The sequence below is a fragment of the Rousettus aegyptiacus genome, unplaced genomic scaffold (genome assembly GCF_014176215.1).
Source record: "Rousettus aegyptiacus isolate mRouAeg1 unplaced genomic scaffold, mRouAeg1.p scaffold_m13_p_2, whole genome shotgun sequence".
Classification (NCBI taxonomy): Eukaryota; Metazoa; Chordata; class Mammalia; order Chiroptera; family Pteropodidae; genus Rousettus; species Rousettus aegyptiacus.
This window is the reverse complement of record NW_023416295.1, coordinates 172,432,077-172,457,061: the sequence shown is the minus strand read 5'-3', so window position 1 is coordinate 172,457,061 and position 24,985 is coordinate 172,432,077. Positions and strand designations below refer to the sequence as shown.

General features: G+C 48.7%; 1 protein-coding gene across 2 annotated transcripts; it reads left to right on the top strand.

The window, feature by feature from the left end:
• The first annotated feature begins 159 nt into the window (after positions 1-159).
• Positions 160-18,953, top strand: DESI1 (desumoylating isopeptidase 1). Of its 2 annotated transcripts, XM_016135830.2 has the most exons (7): positions 160-452; positions 2,892-2,961; positions 10,240-10,261; positions 11,438-11,507; positions 13,702-13,811; positions 14,621-14,743; positions 16,402-18,953. In XM_016135830.2, exons 2-7 carry the CDS (start codon positions 2,904-2,906, stop codon positions 16,493-16,495), a joined length of 477 nt encoding a protein of 158 aa, XP_015991316.1. In that variant the 5' UTR covers positions 160-452; positions 2,892-2,903; the 3' UTR covers positions 16,496-18,953. The 2 variants fall into 2 exon arrangements, with proteins under 2 accessions (XP_015991316.1, XP_015991315.1); XM_016135829.2 differs by lacking the exon at positions 2,892-2,961 and having other exon boundaries at positions 165-452.
• The last annotated feature ends 6,032 nt before the right edge of the window (positions 18,954-24,985 follow it).

Here is a 24,985-nt window from a genome sequence, read left to right as displayed (position 1 = left end):
CAATCTGCTTTCTATAGCCGTCCCTACCGCCTCCGGGTCCGCGAAAGCTCCGCCCCCTCCAGCGAAACCCCGCCCCTCGCCTCCCGTCAGGATGGTACGCACAGGCGCGAGAGTGCGTCCCCGCCCCCGCCCTCTCTTCCGCGGGGTCCCTGTCGGTCCCGGCTCTGTCACCTCACAGTAGTTGTTTCCCGTGGCGGGCGCGGGGGCACGAGCAGCGCAGGGCCGCCTCTCCCCCGCCCGTCAGGCCGGGCCCGGGCTGGGTCGCCCCCGCTCCCTCGGTTCCCCACCCTAGTCGGATACGGGAAGGTCCAAGCCGTTGCCGGGTGCCAGAAGGACTTCGTGGCCGACGCCGCCACGGGTCCCGATGGATCCGCCGAATCTCTATCCAGTGAAGCTCTACGTGTACGATTTGTCCAAGGGCCTGGCCCGGAAGCTCAGCCCCATCATGCTGGGTGAGGGGGCTGGGGCGGGCGGGAAGGCAGGCCGGAACCGGGCGAGACGGTGCCAGGACCGCCGGCCGAGGTGCGGGGGCCTGGCCCTCGGCTCTGGGGGAGACCCAGGGCCCAGAGTTGGAGAAAGCCCAATTATAGAAGGGAGGGATCCGAGGTTTGGGCCCCTAAGCCCCACTTTCCCGTCCTCACGTTTGAATCCAGGGGGAAGGGATGGAGAGGAATCACGCTCTCCCCTAGCCTTTCACAGCCTCTTCAGCGGAGGGGTGGGGTAAGCCGGCCCTGGGTCCCCGTGAGTTCCCTGCCGCGCTTGGGGAGCCCTCTACGCCCCTTCCTCGGTGCGGCGTAGGGGAGGTGAGGATGCCTGCCTGCCGCGTGGTGCCCCTCGTGGTGAAAGGGACACTGCAGAGGAGATTCCCGGGTGGCCCTCGGAGAGCCTTCCCTCCATGCCAAAAGGAAACTCTTTCTGCAGTCCCTTGGGTAGGTGGGAAGTGAAGGCTAGAGCTGCTCAGGGATCCAGCCATAGCCCCGGGATAGAGATGAAGGCAGGTCTGCTGGAGTCCGAACTCGAAAATTCATCAAGTTCGGCCTGAAAATGCGGTCTTCTCCACCGTTTCTAAATTAATTGCTTTTGCCCAGATGTTAAGAAAGCACTTCTGGGGGAGGACCGGATACTGTTCGGTTAGTAAGGATTAGTAAGGGACGTATTTCGGTTGTGCTCCATTAAATTACTTAACTGCCAGGAGAGAAAATCAGTGTAGGTCAAACCGAATTATAACCCAAATACCAAAATGTCTTGTGTAGCATAGAAATTGTGAGGTTTGTCATTTCCAGGTGATATTAGGCAAGAAAGGATCCCAAGAATTGAACAGCTCTGGCAACATCCGTTTGAATGACTGGTTTTTCCTGGTTTATGGAGACATTAGAGGATGTTTTAGCTCATGTGAGTGAGGTCAAGTAAGCAAGGCTGCTTTTGAGTGCTTTTCAATATCCTTGAGTTTCTACTGTGCTGTAGTGAGTTGAATTTAATCTCTTAACCCTGGGCCAATGAGTGGTTCCTATATTCAGCTTCACATCAGAACTATCTAGGGTGCTTGTGAAAAATACAGAGATAGACAAACAAACAAAAACTTATAGACACAGACAACAGTGTAATTAGTAACCAGAGGGAAAAGGGATTGGAGGTGAGGTAGAAAAGGGTAAAGGGGGTCAAATGTATGGTGATGGAAGTAGATTTGACTTTGGTGAACACAATGCAATGTACAGATGATGTATTATAGAATTGTACACTTAAAACCTATGTAATTTACTAACCAGTCACCCCGATAAATTTAATAAATTTTTTAAATGAAAATATAGAGATACCTTCATTTTCAACATATATTGTTAAATGGGAATCGAAAATACAAAATTAAAACAGTTTTTAAATATGCAAGTGTGTGTTTAAAGCAAAGGATAAGATTAATACTTGGCTTAGGCAAATAATTATTTAGAAGAAATTGGTAACTGGTAGGTTATGAAAAAAAGCAACTTGAAGCCGGGGACAGGAATGGAAGGGAGACTTTGCTGTAACTTTTTTACACCTTTTGAACTGTGTACTACATACATATGTTAATTAATCAAAATAAGCAAAGTTTTAAATATATAGATTCTAGAACTTCATTATACAAGTACTAAATAAGACTCTTCTAGAGTTTTGGTCCAAAAATCTGTATTTTTAAAAAGCTCTTCAGATAATTCTTAAGTAGCCAATCCAGTATTGTACAGAAGTTTGGGCCTGGATTATTAAAATGAGTAAGGCAAATTGAAAGCAAAATTTACAAAGTCATTGTTTGAGGAAGGTGCTGGTTACTAATTGATGTCATCGGTCACGTTCTAACTAAACCTCTTGGAATGGAGCCATTTGGTTTGATCGTGATAAGGCATTAGATATTTCCTAGACCCCAGTATAAAAGCTTCCCCCTTTACACTGGGTATTTTGTTGTTGTTGTTCTGTTGTCTAATAGTTACTGATTTTAGCTGAAGGGGGCCTTAGGGATCATTGCTTTATGATTCATCCAACAGATATTTATTGAGTTCATCCTGTATGCTCTCCATGTGTTAAGCTTAACTGAGGATGATATAAATGAACAAAGATGTTTTTTGCCACCATGAAGCTACTTAGTGGGGAAGACATTAAAAATAAATAAGCAAATAAGATCATTACAAATCGTGATAAGTTCTGGGCTATGCAGGAAGCAAACTGGGTGCCGAGAGAAAAAAAACAAGAGATTTTAAATAAGGGTTATCAGAAATAGTGACTTTTAAGTTGGGGATTTAAGGATTAGAGAGAAGAAGCCAAATCTAATTCTCTCTTCTCCCTCTCCCTTTTCCCCATATTGCTTTTATGCCTTTTTCAAAAGTAATATAGGGTTACCCAAGCTAATAGTTATTACTTTCTAGAGTTGAAAACTGATGGAAAATGGGCATTGTCTTACTGCTTCATCCCATCCAGACATCACTAACCTTCAAGGTGTGTATGTCCTCGCTGGGTCAATAGCCATGTATTGCTTTCCCTTTCCTAAATATATTTGAAACTTTAAAAAATCCGTTTGTTTCCTGATTTTTGCGATGACTTCTAGGAACACATTAATAGCTAGCATCTACTGAGAGCTTACCATGTGCCAGATCCTTTTTTTCTGAGAACTTTGCATGTGTTATAATCCTCACCACAATTTTGTGAGCTAGGTCCTGTTATTACCTCCGGTTTCCTGTTGAGGCAGAGCTGGGTTATGAACACAGGCAGTCTGACTTCCAGAGCTCATGTTCTCCGTCATTTTGCTACACCACTTCTACTGTATAAATGTGTTCCCTTATAATTGATGCGAAGCATGTAACTTGTTCGTGTTTGTAAAGGCATCTTTGGCCAAATGTTTCAAGTATGAATGAGATAAAAATCTGGGCTCAGTGCGTATGTGCCATTCATAATCATAGACTTATGATTGTCCCTCTTACCTTTATTTTCCTAAACTAAATTAGTGTGACCTCCTCAGCAGTACCCTCTTATTCTTATTATAACAGTTCCTCATTATAAGACCCCCATCTAGCTCTGTTACAGTCACGACTGGACTAGATAAAGCCCAATGTAATTCCCTTCTCCCCAGAAACAAGGCAGTTTTACTCTGTCCAGTTTTCGGTCTCCTAGAATGCTTCCCATAGAGGTATTCCTGTTCCACAGCCCTTCACTCACCTGCAAGTGGTCTCAGAACTATCCTTAGTATTCTAATTCAGCAGACAGCCCAATGGTACCTTTTTCTTTTCATAGTCACCATTTGTCTAAGATAATTAGCTATTTATAATTGTCCTTCAGTTCCTCCTCTTGATAATTTTGGCTCTTTAAATTTGACCTCTTTCTGTGCTGAAGTACATAGAGATGAATGCAGAGGGTTTGGGTTTTTAACTGTAGTAAGAGGTATTTTCTTGATTGTTTTCTGATCTGAAGTTTTTGTATATGCACATATCCTGAGATCGCATTTATTTTTCTTTACAAGCCTGCCTCAAAATTGTTCTCAGATTTAAAGACTGAGGGATATAGGGGAAGGGAGATTATATATACTGGGTGTGTCAGAAAGACTTCAGCAAGTACTTCGAACTCTGGAGGGCAGGGACTCTGTCTCTTTCCTCTGTGTGTCCCTGGTGGCTAGTCAGAGCTGGTACTCAATAAATACTGATTATAGGAATGATTGAGACTTGAACTCAAGCTTGAAGATTAAGCAGGATTTATTTGAATCTGAGGAGGGTTTTTTTTTTATGTTTTAATGCCATCTATTGTGCTTTGTTTTAGATTTTTCTTGTTCATTGTGTGAATTGTTTTATATCCATCAGATGAATTAATTTAGTGATCATGCAGTTAGTTTCCTTATGGCCAAATAAAATTGATGTGGCTTCCGAGGCCCTTCATGATTCTGCCCCTGCTTTTCTCTCTGCTCTCAGCTGCCTCCACATACTGAGCGCACTGACGTGAGCCTTTCTCAGCCGGGTTCCACAAGAGAATTAAGCCCTAGGAAAAATTATCTGAGCGATATTTCTCATTCTCCCAAAAGCTACCTCGAAGCATTACGGCCTGATTCTCTTACGGAACCGCAGTGGAGAAGGGCCGCCGTGTTCCCTAACAGGTCTGAACTGGGTCAGTTCTTTTTCACTCTAGGCTTTTCAAAGACTGTGCCCTGTCTCTCCCCATCTCTCGGCCTGGCTAACTTCTACTCAGGTCACAACTAAAATGTCACTTCCTCCAGGACACTTTCCCTGACTCCCCATCCCCAAATCTTGTCATGTGTCCCTATTATGTTCTGACAACATCCGGTATTCTCCTTTAATAGCATTCATCATTCTATTTTATAATTGTTTTCTCATCCGTATCCACACCCATCTCTGCAGGGCTAGAAGCTCCGCTGGGGGCAGGAACTCTCGATTGTACCCTCAGGGTCTACCACGGTGTTTGGCATTCAGTAAATACAAGCCGGTGAGTGATAGGATGTCTCACAGCTGCCTCAGCATTGCTACAAGGCCTGACTAATAAAAACAAGCGGTGATCAAGAGGGAACCCTCTCAGAAGTACTAAAGAAAAGAACTCACAAATCAGTTATTTTTATGCTAGGAAGGAATCTTATACTGGCTCCAAGGAATCCTAGTACTAGAGTACTAGGTTGTGTTCAACCTTCCTTTTTTGAGGACTGAAGTACCCTCTCAGTTTTCAACAATGTATTTTCATTTCAATTTCATGATAACCTTTCTTTGCCTAAAGGGCAAGCCTCCTTGCCAAAATGATTTTTTACAATATTGGCACAGAAGCCCACTTATGTGATACAAATGTTTCCTTTTACCTTTTCTCACCTAGATTCGCTATTTATCCATTGGTCCCAGAGAAGAAAAAACTGATTATTTAAGTTAACATTAACCCTTTCATTTCCCTGGTAATCCGGCAAATGACCAGGCCAGCCAGCAGATTAAAACACTGCCAATAAAAACACTTTATCACTGGAGGTAGGAATCTGTTAATAGACATTATTTAGTACCAGCAGCATACCAGCTGCCAATCTGGAGCACATCTACAACCAGCATGTAGGTTATTTGCACAAGCTCCATCTATCTTAATTGATGAGGAGGTAGATGGCGTATTTTCTCCTTGACTTTTATATACTCATTTTACTCTTACAATCAGCGAAAGGCTGACTAATGCAGACCTCATTCTATGTTCTTTGTTATTCATGATAAAAAAAAAAACAGGACTAATTAACATTAAAATGATCAGTAAAATATTTTACATACTAAAAAAACAGGGCTGATCTCCATATCGCCTGTTTGTTTTCACGTGCATACTTCATAAGCCTCAAAAGCAGTGCATTAGACATGCCAACAGCTTGGAGACACGCAGCCATCTGACCCACCCGCTCTCCAACCCTAGCGGGAATATAAGCTGCTTCTGTAGTGTGCTAATATTCACCGAGCCTAATTCATTGTCCCCAAATGGCCTTGCGCCCTAATTCAGACTCAAACCACCACCTCCTACTCACTCATTCCTACCCCAGTCCAGCCAAAGATTTTTCAGATCGATCCAGTCCCACTTTCCAATGCCTGTCACCCTGTGGAGGCGGCCATGGCCCCGATTCTCTTCCTCTTGAGAGCGGACAGCCTAGCAGCTACCCCTACATTTCTGCCTGAGCTGCTCCGATAAGTGCATCATCATAGCTTGGTTTTTCCTGTTTTTATTCTGGACAAACCATCTTTACTCATAAAATGATGTTAATAAATACTTACCCTACTCTACCATGTACAGATATGTGAGAATAAGGGTAACTATGAAGCCCTTTAAATTAAGAAAGAATATAAATCCACTCAACTCATTTTAAATGTTGTTGGCTCCCAGTGTTTGGCAGGTGGATAAATGAAAGAATGAATAAGAGGATCTTTTTTTATCTAGTCCCTCTCAGCATTCTATGAAGGTTGAGATTTCAGGTGTTCCTTAATGTAGCTGAATAAGGAGGAAGCGTAGTGTCCAGCTTACAGGCAAATTTTTAGTGATCAATACAGAGACTGTTAAGGAGAATAAAATTAGGGTTTGTAACCTGCAACTTTTGAAGTGTTTTTCAGGGATAAAATACCTGACAGGATGGTCTCTGAGGCCCCTTTCCAAAAATCCATTCTTTTTGTAGGGCCAGCTTAGAACCGATGCATCTGTCCAGTTGTCTTCCTAGGTCATTGAGCATGGGCATCCGAGAGGGCAGTCGCAGACTCAGAGTGCTGTATGCTGGGGTTGCAAAGTCATTTGAATGAGAAACCAGGGCTGCTAAGATTGAGGTTAAGAATTTAGGCCTCATTAGCACTGTGTGTCAACCAACAGAGCTAACGAAACCTGGCACTTCTGTTCCAGGTCCTTTGCTAGGTGCTGGAATTATAAAGATGCATAAGAAACTGCCCTTTTCTTTGAGACAATTGTAGTCCAATGGGGGAGAAAGACACAAAAATAGGTAGTTTCCACTCCAAGGTACTAGGAAAGCAAAACTTCCAAATCATAAAGCCCGGAAGAAATGAATCAGCCTCTTTGGGGCGTGTGTTATATACCAGGCACTGTCCTGGGCATATTCACGTGTCATCTCTTTTAATCTTAAACATTTGTGAGGTAGACAGTATTGCGCTTTTTTAAAAAAAACTAAAAAGGAAACTAAAAGTTAAACAGCACTGTCCAGTAGAACTTTCTGTGATGATGGAAATGTTCTAATGTTCTATATCTGCAGTGTCTTGTGGGTAACCACTAGTCACATGTGGCATTTGAGTCCTTGATACGTGGTAGTACATCTGAGGAATAGAATCTGTACTTTTAATGTTAGTAGCCAAGTGTGGTCAGTGGCTACCATACTGGGAGGCTCGGGCTTAGAGAAGTTCTCAACTTCTACAAAGTTCTGTATCATCTAGTCCTCTATTACCTCTGCTCCTCATCTCCTCTTTGCCCACCCACTCTGGGCACACTGGCCTTCTGAAGTTCTCCCAGATACACCTGGCCTGTCCCGCCTCTGTACACCTGGCCTGTCCCACCTCTGTATGGCTCCTTCCCTTGCCGCCTCCAGGTCTTTGCTCAAATGTCATCTTCTCAAAGAGGTCCACCACCATCCCTGAAATTCCCAGTGTCCCTTATCCTGCTCTTAATTTTTCTATATCACTCATTATTGCTAACATGATTTATTATGTTTGTTGTTACTATTGATTTGTTGTCCCTTCCCCCAACCCATAAATGCCAAGAAGATTTTTTTTGTCTCCATCGTATACTGATGTATTTCTAGTGCCAAGAATAATGCCTAAAATGTAGTAGTCACTTAATGAATATTAGTTCATGGTTAGACCAGGTAGGATTCAGACCTGGCCTGTCCACACCAGAACCTATGTTCTTATTCACTGCAGTACCATTTGTCTAAGTGTAGCGTTCCTCCCAAAGTGAATGAGAGAAGGAACAGGCAAAAGAAAGCAGTATCCCTAATCTGTCCAGTTTCACTGGATTGGTACATGTCTTCAAGGAAATAAACAACAAATTGCTACCATTTAGACGACAAGCTGTTTTGTAAATGGCAGGTCATCATCTCGATTTAAAACACAATATTAATCTCCCCATTTTACACATAGTAAACAGAAAGAGGAGACAGGCTGGTCTTCTAGAGTCAGCTGGAAGCGATGAGAATCCAGCCCAGTTTCTCTTATAACCCAGTAAGCCAGTATTTGAAGATACTTGTCCTCAGTGGGTTACCACTCCCCTTTAGCACCCAGTCTGTTTTGGACCCAGCTTTTTGGAATTTAGATGAGGACAGAGTTGGCCCCTCGGTCTCTAGAGGCTGTTCCAGAAACCCTAGGCCAGGAGCCCTTTGTCCATTTGCGATCTTGTGTGCCTGGACAGCAGATCTCTAACTGAAAAGCAGCCTGGTGGCTGGAACTGAAAGAGAGGAGAGGACTCTGCTACGTTTATTTTCCTTTATTATTCCATTTAGACTTGTAAAATAACAGCAGAGAATGAAATGTTTGTGTGTAAAATGAGGCAGCCTTTCATATTAATTTGCTGGTTAAATCTGTTCTCATATCTTACCCACCAATCCTGAAGTCAAATTTCATTTGTCCTTTGGAGGTTTTTAACCTTTTTCCCAAGGAGCTGTTGTTATCTACTAATAGTTTCCGTTTATCTAACTTCCGTGTACACACTGAGATGCTTTTATACGTTATCATTACTGGTCACAACTCTGTATTGAAGAAACCGAGGCTCAGAGAGGTTGAGTAGACTTGCCCAAGATCCACCACTAGTGAGAGGAAAAGCTAGGATCTGAACCTACATCGTACTCAGGTGATGCTACGCTGAGCCAGTAGCATCAGTAAGTAGGTTATCCAGAAGGAGCCATGGTTTCTATCTCATTTAAAAAGTTCTCTTAAAAGGGCAATAAATATATTCCATTTTTTTACTTAGGTAAATTCCATAATTTACTTAGGATAGAAAATTGCGTAATTTACACTAAAGGAGAAGCACAAGCGTATCAGCTCTCCTTCTACACTGGTGCTTACAGTTTCGTCCTTTAGAAAAGCACAGGGCAGGCGTTGAAAGTAACATTTCGTAAACAGTTAAGGTGAAATTGCAAGCAAAGGTGGACGAGTTGCGTTGGTAACGTGCTCACATGTCTCACCGCCTTGCCTCCTCGTCCGCAGCACGGTTACCTCTCCTGGACTACTGCAGACACCACCCCACCCACTCCAGGCTGCTCTCTACCCGCTTCCCTCCGACCCATCTTCTGTCGGTTCTAGAAAATATAGCTGTCTTTTAAAAACATGCATCTGATCAGGGCGCTCTTCTGCCTCACAGCCTTGGACATCCCCACCATGTAGGACGGCCCCCAGCCCGGGCTTACCCGGCTTTGCTGGCACCCTTGCTGGCCGCCCCCAGTCCTCTCGACAACCATCACCGCACCGTTTGCCCTACTCTGTAAGACCTTAGTCCTTTTCACAACAAAAAGAGCATGTGCTTGCGTGTGTGTGTGTGTGTGTGCGCGCGCGCGCGGCGCACACGTTTCCAGGTGTTCCTCCCTCTGGCAGAAATGCCCACCCCCGCCCCTCCTTGTTCACTGGTTGAATTGCAGCTTATGAAGGTAGTTTTTTTATTATAGATAGCACCTGATTTTTACCACATTCTAGAGCCTGTCAACATGTGTTTTAGTTAAGTCTGTCTCCCTTTCTGTTTGACTTTGGACTCTTTAAAGGCAGGACAGTGATCTGTCAATATTTACGTTTCCATACCTGACTTCATTTCCAGGAGCTAGAGGTATAAAAAATATTTGCATTGACTCTTCAAAAGGATGGCACTTGCAGAGTTTTGCTCTCTCATTTTCTGAAGGATTTTACCTCATATCTGGTCAATGAAGTTGTGGATAATAACTATTCTATACTGTTGTTTTACTGTAGTGTCTGTAGATGAGACAACGACGTTAAAAAGGCAAAGTTGAATTGACCTCAAAGGGAAAAGGAAAGCAGACATTAAATTGGGTACATGTATACCAGTGTTTTTATCTTGCATTCTGGTGAAGGATTCTGATCACTTTTCAACTCACTTGCATGACATACCTGTGTCACTGCCGAAGGGCCTCGTTGGAGGAGAACTGCTTTCCTAGAAAGTCCCTCTCAAGGTTTATAATGGGTCACTCTGGGTTTGAGGATGTTCTGGATTTACTCAGGCTGGGAGGCCGTTCAGTCGAGTCCCAAGTGACTAAATCTCTTCTTTTTTCCACAGGAAAACAACTGGAAGGCATCTGGTAAGTCGGGTGGGACTCCTGACATTGACTGGTTTATGAAACAAAGCAGAGCCTGTGCATTTCTGGTTCCAGTCTGTGGCTTCCAGCCTGAAACCTAGTTCTCTATATCATAAATCTTCAAGTGGTAACGCAGAGCCTCTCAACCAGGGATTCGTTTGCACACTCACACATACCGCTCCCCTGCCCCGGGACATTTGGCAGTGTCTAGAGATTTTTTGGTGGGTGGGTAGAGGCCAGGGGTTCTGCTATGAATATCCTACAATGCACACAGGACAGCCTTCCACAACAAAGAATCTCCAGCCGAAAATGACAGTAATGCCACAGGTGAGAAAGTCTGTCCTAAAGAAAGGCAGAATGATGTCATGCCCACCCCGACCAAGCTGTCTTACTGCAGAGGTCTCAAGGCCCTACATATCTGTGCTAAAACACATCTACTCTGGTCCCTCAGTACCAGACTCATCCCTGTCAGACAAGATGGTGGCTGAGTGCTCAGTTCCATTTATGAGGAAACCATAGGTCAGTATTTCGCCTTGGCTCCTCGAGCCTGCTGACATTGGGTTGACCAGAATGACCCTTCGCTTTGTTTGACTCGAGCTGAGTAACATGAGCACCTTCACCTGAAATAGGTGGCCACTTCACGCCATTCGGTCTTTGCCTCAGCATGGTCCAGGTGAACTGTTCCTGTGAGTTTGAAGAGCCTGCGAATATACCTTGGTCCACAGAGCTTTATTTCAGCAATTGATCTCTCAATATGGGGGTGAGCCTCTAGGGGCGCCCCTCTGCTCACATTATCTATAGCGGTGGTTCTCGACCCAGGACAATTCTGAGACATTTGGCAATGTCTGGAGACACGTCTGGTTGTCACCACTGGTGGGGGGGGAGGGGGTGGGTGGCGGGCTGGTACGAGCATCTAGTGGTTAGAGGCCAGGATGCTACTAATCACCCTACACAGGGAAGCTCCGCCTCAACACAGAGTTTTCCAGCCACAAATGTCAATAGCGCCAAAGTTGGGAAGCCCTAATCGGTGGTGTTTTATCTTGCCTTTGTGTGGTTGGTTTTATAAGGTTGCACAGTCATATCCTTGGGCAGAAATTATTCTCATTGCAGTGTGGTGATTGCTTTTTCTCAGACCGGTCTTAAGTTTTCGGCTTATTCTGTCCCCTCTCTGCGTTGCAGGCACACGTCCATAGTTGTACACAAGGATGAGTTCTTCTTTGGCAGCGGCGGTATCTCCAGCTGTCCCCCCGTGAGTGTCTTCCCCCACACCCTGTCCTGCAGTCTCAGGTTCCAGGGGGTTTCCAGAGACAGGAACTTTGCTGCTGCTCTATACGATCTGGCTTCTAGCCCAGGGTACTTAGGCCGATGCTGTGGTTCCTCATAACTACCTAAGACTCGGCTCAAGAAAACCCCAGACCCTTCAGCCAATTGCCTTCCTCTCTGCTCCCACAGCACTTGCGGGTCCCTCTGTGTCACACAGAGCATGTTGTGGTGAAACGAGCTATCCCTGAGCTGCCACAGGGAAATGTGTGAAAGTTCCTTGTGAGCTGAGACCAGCTCCCTTTTCTGTCCCCGTGACCAGCTCAGTGCGTGGCTCATAGTGTGAACTCAGCCAATATGAAGCTGAACGAGGAGGGCTCTGAGAGGTAAAGCGAGTTGCCCACAGCTACACGGCCAGTGAGTGGCACTAGCGCCAAAGCTCAAGTCTCCGACTCTAAAGCCCGCGCCCTTGTCCAAAACACAACTGTCCGCGTGATCTCAGGAGGGGCTCAAAGGCCAAGAGACCACTCATTTTGATGCTCATAAATGGGAAGTCATTCTTGATTTCTTCCTGGTCCCCCACGTCCTATAACGAATCCTTCATTAAGCCCAGTTCATCCTGCCTTGTAAACGTATCTTGAACCAGTCCATCTCTCTGTTCCCATTTCTCCAGAGCTTTCACCTAAATCCAGGCCGCCCTCATGTAGCCCGGCCCACAGCACGCATCCACCCTGCTTCCTCAGTCAGTTCTCCACATGGGAGGCAAAGTGATCTTTTCAAAATGAAAATCTGGTCCTGGCATTCCCCCGCTTAGGTCAGAACTCTCCCTGTTGCTCTTGGAATAAAAGCCAGAAAGCTCAGCATGGCCTCTGAGCGCCGCCTGATGTGGTCTGGGTTTCCCTCCCTGCATGACCTCCTTCCGAGTCATGCCCTTCCCCACCCTTGAACACGCCTCGGACCTTAAACCTGGCCCGCTCACTTCCCTGAGCCTTCACCCGGTTATGCCTCTCTGTCCTTCAGATTTGAGCTCAGTGTCCCTGACCCCTGCAGACTGGCGGCATTGTGTAGTTCTCCAGCAAGACCCTTATGCAGCTCCTAATAATACATTGGTTTATGGGATTTTTTTGTCTGCCTTCCCCGCTAGACTGTAAACTCCCTGAGGGCAAGAATCTCAACTGTTTTGTCCACATGAAACCCCCGGTGCCTAGCATAAGGCCCGGCACATAGTAAGTTCTCAATACATATTTGTTATATGAGTGAATAACTGGGGAGTCGAATAGTGACCTTCTAGTTTCTTGTAGTTCTGAGATCATTATTCTCTGTCATGGTAATCCTGCTCACCATGTCTTCCCCAGTGCCTGGAACAATGTCAGGCACATAGTAGGTGCTCACTGGCTGTTGCATAAATTCATGATCTTTGCAGGGAGCTAGCTCTGCTCTGGGGCGCGCTCCCTTCTCCACAGCCCACTCCCAGCTCTGTCCTCAACAGTGATCCTGTTGCTTCCCCCTTGGCTGGTTTCCCCACTGGGCCCTCAGTCTCTACCTTGGTCTTCTATGGCTGTCTGTTAACCCATGGCTGAGAGTTTTCTGTAGGCCTTTCAGAGGTCACTAAATTCCCTCACCTGGGGAACCCTATCAGTGTTGTTAGATTATCTTCACAGATGATAAGAGAGCTGAATTGTGGAAATGTTTGCCAGCCTGTCATTTCTCATAGCCCTTCACATTGTCCCAGGGTCATAGGGAGTAGTATCAGGTGTGTCACAAGAAACCCTGGCTGCATACCCTATGAATATAGACACAGAAAGATGGCCTGTGAAGTGGGAGCCATTTCTAGTTGTCCTGTTCTGCCCGCATGAACAGGGATGTTAGGGACAAAGGAAGACTTCAGATGCTGAGTTTCAGCTGAATAAGGAGTCTGACCTGCATGAGACTCAGCCTCCCACAGCCCCACCAGAAACAAGAAGCCCAACTTCTTAGCCACATCGCCAGCTTGTGGCACTGGAAAGTCTCCTGGAGGCTCTAAGCAATTACAGCCCTGATACAAACAGGGCTTCACCTGCCCTGGGCGCTCTGAGAGTCACAGGTTGTTGGAACAGAGCATCTGTGGTCTTCCATGGAAAGCCACGCTAAAAAATTCAATGGCAATGGTGACTTAATGACTTTCTTTGGGTTGGCTCTTTTAGGGAGGGACATTGCTTGGGCCCCCAGACTCTGTGGTTGATGTGGGGAGCACAGAAGTCACAGAAGAAATCTTTCTGGAGTACCTGTCCTCCCTGGGGGAGTCTCTGTTCCGGTGAGTGGAGACAGGGGTGGTGGTCAGTATGTCTGCCCCCCGCCCCACTAGATAATCGGCCCCTAGAGGACAGCCACCAGGTCACATTGCCCAGAGCACTCAGCACAAGGTCCGGCCCAGTGTTTTCTGAATAAACATGAAGAGAATGTTTTCTGAATAAACATGAAGAGAATGCAGTTACGGCACCAAAAAGCTCAGCGTTGCCCTCAGGCTGGCCTTCCGTCCAGCATACCTTCTGCTGGAGCTCTGAGGAGAGGAAGGGCTATTTACTCCTGATTAAAGTCGGCCGCTGCTGGCCTTCTGAGCCACACTTCTCTGGCTCAGGCTCGCTTCCACTTCTGGAAGTGGACTTTCCCTTTGAATAAAACTTTTCTTTTCTACTATAAAATGAATAAATAAAAATCAAATAAAAGCAGCTCCTGCTACTTCAGCACGCACTGCCCTCAACCCATACTGGCCACGTGCGTTGTCCTGAAAATCAAAAACAGGGTTCATAGAGGGCTCGGGATGAAATCCAAACCTGAGTGGATTTACTTAATTCCAGTAAGTGTTAAAATAAACTAACTCTAGAGTGAATCTAAAGATTTCTCTGAAATTATAGAGAAGCCACATTTTTCTTTCGTCCTTCCCCTACAGACCTGGTTTTAGTGGTCCACATAGGTGAGTCAAGTGGTCCTTCCCGAGCGTGAGGGAAGAGGGAACTCAGTGCTCAGAGCCAGCGGCGCTCGCCATCCCATCCCTGGTCCGAGTTATTTCAGACGCTTGCTGACTCTCATACCTGTTCTCCAAACCTTTCTCACAATGCACAGAGGTGAGGCCTACAACCTCTTCGAACACAACTGTAACACCTTCAGCAACGAAGTGGCACAGTTCCTGACCGGACGGAAGATCCCTTCTTACATCACTGACCTTCCCTCTGAAGTTCTCTCCACGTAAGTGGCCTCTGTCCCTGCCCCTGCCCTTGAGATCCCCATTCATACCAGTGCCACTCCTCTGCCCACATCTGCCCTCGCCTGATCTAGGCAGAAGCCTCCCAGGCCAGGTGGGCCCTGTCCCAATGGCAGCTGCTGACACAGAGGCCTCGGTTTTCTCTTCTCACTGAAGCTCACCTGTGTTACCTTCACCGTCCACGAAGTTGGACCAACTCTACCCTGGCCTAGGTGCAACCACAGGACTTAGAAACTCACTCGTACAGAATCCTGGCATCAGTCTTTCCCGCTGCACGTGCGGCGTGCCGCTCCCTAGAAGTGCCTGCTGAAAACGCGGCTTTAGGCAGACGAGCGGAGAGTAGGTCAGAATTAGGAGGGTGGCTCGTCGGTTCATTTTTCTTTCCCTGCACCGCAAGCTCTTGGACGCCCTCAAAGATAGCTTCCTACTTGCCCTCATACCTTGTGGGCCACCATCTAGGCAGTGTTCCCTAAAAGGACGTACACCTCCAAAGCCATCACACCCCTGCCTTTCTTTGCTGTTGACTGCGTTCAGGCAGCCTCTACTCACTCCAGGACTATGTCCATTTGCTGACTCTGACTCAGTTTCTCCTGAACTGGGGCCCTGTCCAACAGAGATCCTGGCAAGTTTAGCAGGCTCAGCAAGGTGAGCTGTTTTTCACACCTGAGTAGGAAAAACTTACATAGGAAACAAGGCTGCCTGCCAAGCAGGTGAGGAAATCCCTGCCCCCAGCCCTGGCCCTGCCTTCTTTGGTGGGTGTGTTAAATCCCACAGCCTTACCGAGAGATCTAGGTTATGGGGCCCTGAGCAAACTTAAGTATCTGGAATGTTCCTGCTGTTATTATTTGATAGGTAGAGTTCCTGGGCTTGTCTGAAGTAAGGTTAATATGTCTTGGTTTCATCTGTTTATGCTTTGAAATATTTCATTCCCTTCAAACTTAGGGACAATTTTCAAAATGGCAGTATCCACCCAAGGCAAAAGAAAACCAGGAACTGAGAAGCATCATGGGCTACCTGTTTTAAGGTTGGAGTAATCTTGGAAAGTCTCTAAGACTACAGTGTTTGCAGTGTTTTTTTCCAACTAAGCTACTGCGAGAGCAAACCAGGAGCCCTTGACAAAGTGACATTAACACCTTCTGACAACCTGTATTTGTCATTTGTCCTGGCTGGCCCCTTTATCCCTAGCAGACCTTAGTTCCTGGAGGAATCTCACTCCCGACTTGACCTTTTTCATGTCCTTTTTCTTTTCCCTCAGCTTCCTCATTAAATTTTATTTTTATCTTCTTGTACCATGAGAATTAAAAGTACAAGTACAGAGAGTACGGAAAGCTCTTGTGCCCTCTATGTAGCTGGCCCGTTCCAGCCATAGCTAACCAGGACCTGGAGGTGTAGATGGTCAGGTGGTAGCAGCCGCCGAGGGGACGGGACGGACGCTAGGAGTGAAAATGCAGAGCAGGCCACTTAGAGATGCCCTCTGTGAAAACGATGTGTGAGGCAGGTGAGAACATAAAACCAGGCGACAGTGAGCTTCTTCCCAGGGGGGCGGTGCCACCGCACCTGTGGGTAGAGCGGGCCACGCTGGCCGGCCGTGGCAGTCTGCGCCCGAAGCCCGCCCCAGCTCCTGTGTCTTTTCTCTCCGCAGGCCCTTCGGGCAGGCCCTGCGACCCCTCCTGGACTCCATCCAGATCCAGCCGCCCGGAGGGAGCGCCGTGGGCCGACCCAATGGCCAGAGCTAACAGGACTGCATGGGCCCGCCCTGCCTCACAGGGCTTTTCCTTTTTAAACAAAACAAACCCTACCAGATTTCTATTTTATAATTTTACATCAGAGCTAACAACCAGGGGACGGCTTTTTAAATTTCCCAGGGAAGGAGATCATCAGGCTGCATGTAGGACAATGCTGCTAAGAAACGGAACAAAACGCCATCCCTTCTAATAGCATTATACTAATTTATTAAGGCTGTCTTGTCTGTGAGTTCACTTTGACGCTGCTTCCTGAGCGTCCTCCACACTGGATGAAGGGAGGGGTTTGTTTTAGCAGAAAGCAGGAAGCAGTTTGGGGGAGCCCCAACCCAGAACCTCTTTCCAGACACGGCCCATGCTCTGCCCGGGTTGCCACCACCTGTGGGACCCAGATGAGTTTTATGTCATCCGTGACCCAGAAGCAATTACCTCTCTGGCATTGAATGAACCAAAGGAGCTGGTGCACGTGGGACCAGTTTCGGGATGACTAACCCAACCCGAGTGAACTCTTAGCCACAAGCTCTCTCACCCGCCCTCCTCCACCCCAAGCAAGGTCGTGGGGCCACACCTGGAGCAGCCAGAATGCTCAAGATTGAGGGGGAGTGACAGCAAGTGTCAGGCCAGAGAAAACAGGATAAAGCCATTCCTTCTTCGTCCTAGACTGATTGCCAGTCATCTGCCATCAATTTCGGAGAACCTGCCTTGCTGCCTGTAGGCGGCTCTTCCTCAACATGGCTGACCTGTCATAGTTAGCGAGGGTCTGGGCTGCAGGGGCAGAGACCCAGGCCTTCTGTCTACAAGTAATGTAGGTTATCTGCAGTCGCCGTACCCACCTCACCCAGACCAATATGCAGTATTCAGCTAGGGACAAAGGGGACGTGGTTCCCTGCTCCAGGAAAATGTCCCTGATGCAGAAAGGACATAATGCAGAATCGAAGTGGCAAGAAAATTTAGAGTTGTTTCCGATGGGGATTTTTACATTATCCTAAATGTGCTTTGAAGACACGTGTAGTTTCTGTTGTCATTCTGACTTTAAGGAAGCATAGTCGGGGGTGTGAGTGGGGATTTTCCTAATGAGCTGGTGCTAGGAGCTTATAGACAGGGAACAATCTGGAAGTTTCTTAATCCGGAAAGGTCTTCAGATTCCCTTTCTTCATGTGAGCCTCCCCTTAAGTCATTTTTTGGGGAACTGAGGGTGGAGAAGGGACTCAGAGCTGCCAGGTACCTGAGTTCCAACTCTGGCATCCGTGGGTCCCTCCTGCCACTTCTCAGACTTGAATTATGTTCTCCTCCCTGGTGTCTGGCCTGCACCTGGTGCCTTTCCTCTCCAAAAGCTGCCGCTCACCTCCGGCCTCCTCTCCTCCCGTCTCTGCTGTCAGCCACAGCAGTTGGCATCATCAGGGTCTCAGCTAGAGGAAGAGATGTCATTCCTCCTCAGTGTTTGCCTGTCATATGACCAGCTGTAAAATCAAGTGACATTTTGGTACTTTTTAGATTGGAGGCCCAGGCAATGAGCAGTTTAATTCTCAAGAGCCACAGATTTGCCAGTGTGCATAGTATGGTGCATTAGAGCAGAAACTAGAGGGACTCTCGCTTAATGCTGACCGACTGGCAGAAGAGCCCGAGGAAAACGGGCTTCGGCGGGGTTCCTCCCAGGGCCCAGGCCGACGTCGCGCTGCTTCCCATCTGGGTTTCTCTCCTCTCCAGCTGCCTTGCCCAGCCCCCTCTCTTCCAGGCTCCTGCTCCAGACCTCTCCGCCCCAGCTCTAGCCAGCGGGGCTGGGCAACACCGGTTCCTCCCTCCTCGCTCCTCTCCCTTCTCCAGGTGCAACTACTTAAGCTCCTCCCAGTAGTCACCCCCAGACCCAGGGCTGTACTGAGAGGGAAGCCTCAGTGGCTCCCCTGAGAGACAGTTGCTTGGTTCATTGAAAGCCCCCTTCATGCCCAGCAGCCATTTGTGCCAATGCCTGGGCCCTAGGGTTTGTGGGACAAGACGGAGGGACCAGTAAGCAGTCTTCTCAGAGCCTTGCGGGAAGGCAGGCTCTCCCTCCCTCCGCTACTAACTGTGGAAGACCAGGCCCAGGCCCAGGCCCAGCCCCCAGCCCACGCTCACATCCCTCTGTCTGTCCCAGCCCACGCTCACATCCTCTGTCAGCACTTCAGGAGCATGCTCACTGTGACCAGCTGGCTCCACACGGGTGTGTGCAGGTGAGCAAAGTGAGAAACGAGCCACGTGTGTAATTGTAGTGCACAGCAGACACCTCCATAGGGGTCCACTGGTTTAATGGGACGGGAGGAGGAGGGATGAGACTGTCACCCCCTCCCAGAAATAAAGCTTGTACCTTTGAGATTCCTTTTCCTTTAAATTCGAACTAATTGTGTCTAGTACGGAGGTGTTTGCTGGTTTCTTTGGTGTTTTTTCTAATGCAATAAACTCATTTCTGCCTGCTGCATTTGTGTAGTGCTTGAAGGTGTGGGTTTGCGTCCAACATGAAGAAACTCCAGGCTTCTCAGTCTGTCTCCCTCTGAGCTTGACTTTGCTCCATCTAGATATGCTGCCTTTGCTTGGTGTAAGACTTGCCGATGAGAAGTGATGATAGGGAAGAATGTACGACTTTCACCATTGGAATACTACTTGCTTAAGGTTACCTCACAGCTGGTGGTAGAGTAAGCCTCAAAAGCCTAGTCTGCTGGCCCCAAGATCTTCCCCTAGAGCATGCCGGTACTGGTCCGTGGCCTGCTAGGAACCAGGCCTCACAGCGCCGCACAGGAGGTGAGTGGCGGGCGAGCCAGTGAGGCTTCATCTGTATTCACAGCCGCTCCCCAGCACCAGCATCACCACCTCAGATCATCAGGCATTTGATTCTCATAGGAACACCGGTCCCTGGTGCCAAAAAGGTTGGGGACCACTGCCCTAGAGGACCTTGGCCATCAGGACGTCTGTCCCCGCCCCCCAAAGAAGTGTTCAGTTCTGGTTTCAGTTTGGCTGTAGGCTGGGCCTATGGCGCCAGGGCTCTCTCTCTACCTTGGTACCATGCCTTCGTCGAACACATGTTGGGGTGGACGACAGCTCTCCGAATGCCCCCTGCTACTACCACACGCTCCAGCTTGACCGCAGGCATCTGCAGGGTCAGCTGGCCGCCTCTGAGTGCCTTCCGTGGGCATTTTCACACAATGGACTGGAGATGTGGGTGTGCCGGTGAGGAAACTAAGTTATCCAGGTGGCAAGTGGCTGAGCCCTGGAACCCAGGCCACGTTCCTCATCACTAAGGATCTGTGCCTTTCCAACACGCTAGCTTAAGAACAAAAGTTCTATCTCTTCAGAGGACACAGGGCAGGTGGCTTTGGCTGACATATTTACATCCCAAGGGCTGACACGTTCAGAGGCAGGACTCAAGAGTGCCTGCTCTGAGATCACAAACCCTGGGCTTAAGTCCTAACTTTGCCACTTGTGGGCCAGTCTGTTCGTCTCATCTGCAACATGGGGGAACGGGACCTTCCTCACAGGGTGGTTTTGAAGAGAGTCGATGCAAAGCGCTTTGCACGGCGCCTGGCACAGACGAGGTGCCCAGCGAATATCAGACCGAGGGCAGAATCCATCCCAGCGCTGCTGACTATGGACGCCTGCAAGACAGCTCTGTGCAGCAGCCTCGGCCGGTCCTCTCCGCTGAGGACGATTTACAAGACAAGGCACTGTAGACTGCCTCTTGGGGGAATGGCAGAAAACATTTTACCCTTAGACCTGGTGACTCATGGTAAGCCAGTCTGGGGTGAGTTCAGTCAACCCCACAAATACTTCCCTGGGAGCCCACTGAGGCAGTGCTGGGCCCTGTTACAGACAAGGTCCCACACAGGCAGGGATTATTTCGGGGGGTGGGGCAGGGCTGAGAGACAAAAGGGTGGATAGATAATCGATCATCTCAGGTGGTGATAGTGCCAGGGAAGAAAATCAGATGGCAGCACAGTGTGTAAGGATGTGTCAGGAGGCCGGGGAAGGCTTGTGTGACAGGCCGTGTTTGATGTGACACGTAACTGTAGATCTGAGAGAAAAGCACTCTAAGCAAGGGAGCATCCAGTCAAAAAGCAAGCCAGAGCGGCCGGAGCACCCAGATCACAGCGGGCGGCAGAAGGTGCTGAGGCTGGGGAGGGCCATGGGCCAGACGACGCAGGACCTTGTGGATAAACGACAGGATCAATTGCTATGTTGAGAACAGATTGGGGCAGGGGGACAAGAAGGGCATCAGAAAACCAGGGAGGGAGGGCAGTGCGGTTTTCGGGCAAGCAGTGAGGTGTGCTGTGCATCTGCTCTGTGCCTGGAGCTATGAGGAAGCCCTGGAAATGAGTTTGGTCTTGGCCCCCTCGAGGGTTTAACCTGTGAACAGCCCCTGTGAAACATGCGAAAGCAAGAGCTCCGGGGACAGCAGAGCCACTGCCAGACACTTGCCCTGCCTCCGTAAGCTTTTAAGGGACTCCTCTGGTTTGATTTGGGGTGTACTTAGACTTCTTCATTTGTTTTTTTTCCCCAAAATGAAAATAATCTTATATAATATAAAGATAAGAAATATTCAGAAAACAAGCAATCAACAGTAGTACAAAGAGAGGAAAAGGTCACCTAACATGCCACCGCTCTGGGGCACCTGGTTTTGTTCTCTCAGCACGTAGTGAAGGCCGGTGAGGCTCCAGCAACGTGAGATTAGGCATGGAGGCAGGGCCTGCTCTGGAGTGGGAGATGGTGTAGGAGGGCGCCTGCCCCGGCTGGCAGGTTGGACCATGAGCCCCATGTCCCCTGCCTGAGAGGGTAGGCAAAGGACCCAGTAGGGGTCTGGCACATCCCTTAATGTGAGCCCTTGACCATGGAGCCTGGCTGCTTTGGAAGTGGACAGGGATCCTGGGGCTGGTCCTTGTCCACAAGGTTGACCGGAGTCCCCTGCAGAGATCTCTGTCCCTTGGTTTACTCCTCTGAAGAGAGCCGGTAGAGGTCACGCGGCAGTGAGAGAGATGGACACCAGGGGGAGCTGTGGACTCACGCGGCCCAGACCACAGCCAAACGGGTACCTCAGGTCACGTGAGCATGCCTTGCCCCGCCCACCCCGCCCCACCCCCGACACACCTCATCCTTTTGGTGTTCCCCTAAGAGCCCATGGGGCAACACATTTATGAAGGATCTTCTCAAGGTTGTCCCCGAACCTCTCCAACCCCCACGCCCTGGGGCAACGGCGGGTCCCCATCACTGCAGACAATTTCCAATCTCCACCTTGATTTACCTCAATTTACTGTTTGCTGAACCTGGACCCCCTCTCCCCACCTATCCTCAGAGCAACCCCTTACCAAGTGCTAAAGGCCCAGCTCCGGCATTTCTTCTGCAAAGGCTTCCCTCCATTGGGGGCCTCTCCACACACCCCCACCAGCTGAGGCGGGGTCAGGACATGAAACACGGAGGGAGAGGGGCCGGTCATGAAAAGCCGGACCGTGGATGGAGCCTCTGCCTCAGATACCTCGCTTGAGGCCGTCCATTCCACTCTCTGGGCCTCGGCTTCTTCATCTATAGAATGGAAACTATGGATCAGATAGTCTCTAAGGGCCCTGAGAGCCAGACGGACTCCTCTGCCCACCTCAGAGCATGAGAGGTGCGGAGTGACTTGCCCAAGATCTCACAGTCCTCAGGGCTCAGCTCTGATCCACAGAGATCACTAACACCAGGTGTCAGGAGACAGCAGCCCCTTCTTCCCCCAACCCCAAGGTGGGGCAATGCTGGCCACCCCCCCCCCCATCTCTGTCCCCACTGACTTTGGCTGAGGGAACCCCAAGGGGGCCTGCGCCAACCCAGCAACCAACCTAGCAACCGTCTACACCCCCTCCACAAACACCATCTCTGAATGTGAACCCTTCAGCTTATTTAAATTCAACAGACTTGTTTTCTGTGAAAACAATGTAAGCACGGCAGAAATTTTGAAAAATGGAGGAAAAATAGCCAACACTCACGGGCTCCCGATCCTCCCACTGCCCCTGAACCAAGATGGAATTAACACCAGCAACCAGCCCTGACCTGTTCTTTGCAGAGCCTCTTTCAGCACATCTCCTCCCCTGCGCCCTCATCTTCCTGACAGCAGACAGGCTGACAGTGGCAGTTCCATTTATAGATTAGGAACAGGCTCAGAGAGTAGGAGGGACCTGTCCAAGGTCACTCGACTGGGAAGGTCAGCACCAGGAACTGTCAGTCTAACTGTACAACCAGGACACCAAGCCCCCCGTCCCGTCCCCCCTCCCCTGGGTTGGGACTGCCCACCTTTAGAAGGTTACACTCCAGATAGGGATAAAGAGGGTCAAGGCCCCCTATACTCATTCAACAACACGTTGATACTTGGCCTTCCACCAAGGGGCCAGGGAAAAGCATGGGCTATAGGGGAACACAACTGAATATGAATCCTGACTGTGTTCTGTGACCCAGAAAAGCCACATCACCTCTCTGGTGTCACTACCTAGTTCTGGAAATCGAATATAAGGGATTCTGTCAGTGTCTGTCACCTCAGAGGATTCTGGCAAAAGTGAAATGCCCAGGTAGGAGCTACACTGCCCAAGCTAACATGGAAGTCACCAACCTGCAGCCTCAGGCACCTGGCCCAGAAGAACAGTCTTCCTTTCCGAGCAGGATCCTGCCGGGCTAGGGTCTCCGGCCCCCTGCCTTCGGGCCTGGCTTCCTTCGCAGCTCTGGAAACCCTTGTGGCCAGTGCTCTCGGTCCCAGTTCCCTCAGTCCTGCTCCTCGCTTTCCCCAGGGCCTCCCCAGGGCCCCATGTGAACACCAGTTGCCAAGGATGAGCCTCTGTCCCACAGGGACCCTAAGGGCCACTCCATCCACCTGGTCCTCCTGGGTCTGTGCCTCAAGGCAGTTCACTCCCTTTCTCTGGGTTTCATCTGTCCTCATCACTGATCTGAGTTGTGGTGAGAATTCAGGGAGAGACTGTGAAAGGCATTTGTAAGAAACTGGTTCACTACAGGTCTAAGGCATAGGTGTGGTATTGTTAAGAGCTTATCTTTGTCTTGGGAAAGGCGGACGGAATATGTAGGAGACAAACACCTCTCCTGCCCTGTGGGCCCCATCCTACAGCTTCCAGATTCCAGCAGCAGAGCTGGGGCTCAGGCATCAGCATTTAACAGGTTCCCTAGGAATTCGTAAGCAATGGAACAGGTGTCAGTTGTGAGATATTAGAGACTAATCTGGGCAGTTCCAGGTCCACCCACAGGCTCTAGACTAGGTGGGCCCTGGGAAGGTGTCTCAGGTCCTGGCAGTGGCCAGAGTCACAGAGACCAGATCTGGGTGGAGCAGTGGGTGCAGAGGACAGAATTCAGTCTTCTCTCCCGTGGAGATGGTTCTGTTTGCTCTCTGCACCCAACAGAAAACAAAAGCTTCTTGTTTTGTTCCTTCCAATGTTGCCAGAACCCAGAACAGTGTCTGGCAAAATAAATTTGTTTAATGAATGAACCATACTCTGCAGCAGGGCCTAGAAAGAAAGACAAATTTTTCCTGTTGCCTCAGGCTCCCACATGACTCCTTCGCACAATGACTGATCCAGTCTTTAAATTTTTTTCTTTTTTGACATTTTGTTCGTCATGGATTTTTTTTTGCATTAATTTTGATTTTTAAAAATATTACATTAAAATACCATTCATCCTGATTGCCAAGCTTTTTGGGGCCCCTTTTGTGCCTGCGGCCAGTACCTCACCCGCCCAGCTCACCCCGGTCTCGGCCTCGCTGGGTGCTCTGTGCAGCAATGAGCACATCCCTTTCCTTTCTCCTCATCAAATGGAGACAATAACGCCTAGAGCCGCTGTGAGAGCGAATGAGGATATGTGGTCAAGTGTCCAGTACGGTGGGTAGCGCATTGTAAGGGATCGATAAATATCAGTTATTACTATCTCACCTTTTACAGTTCTATCGGGTAGGGATCATGTCCCCATTATATACAAGAGGAAACAGAGGCCCAGTTAGGGGAAGTGACCTGTTCGAGTACTTAGCTAGCAGGGACCAGACTGCAGCTTCCTGGCCCCTGACTCCAGGGGTCTCCTCAGGGCAGCTACCAAGACAGAAAAGCAAACAGACCATCAGAGGCACAGTGCACAGAGTTACCACTCATAGGTGTGTGGACAAATGTGTCTCTCTGTATGACCAAAACTGCCAGAGCTAATGACGGGCATCAGGGGAAGGATGGGAATGCAGCAAAAATCTCCTCACAGGCACAGCCTCAAGCAGAAAGGGCAACCCCTGGGAGCGCAGAGGGAGGTGCAGGTGGGCTTTTGGCTCTGGTGTGTGGAAAGAGAAGAAACAGAGCCTTGGAGAAGAGGAAGCTGCAGTCAACACATTTCCCGGGCGGGGTAATCTTTGAAATTCACGATGATACTAACACCCAGAGACAGCTTGCTATTCGCCTATCACAAAAAATGGGATCATGGTTTTTCCATGTTAAATATTGTACAGCAGCGGTCCCC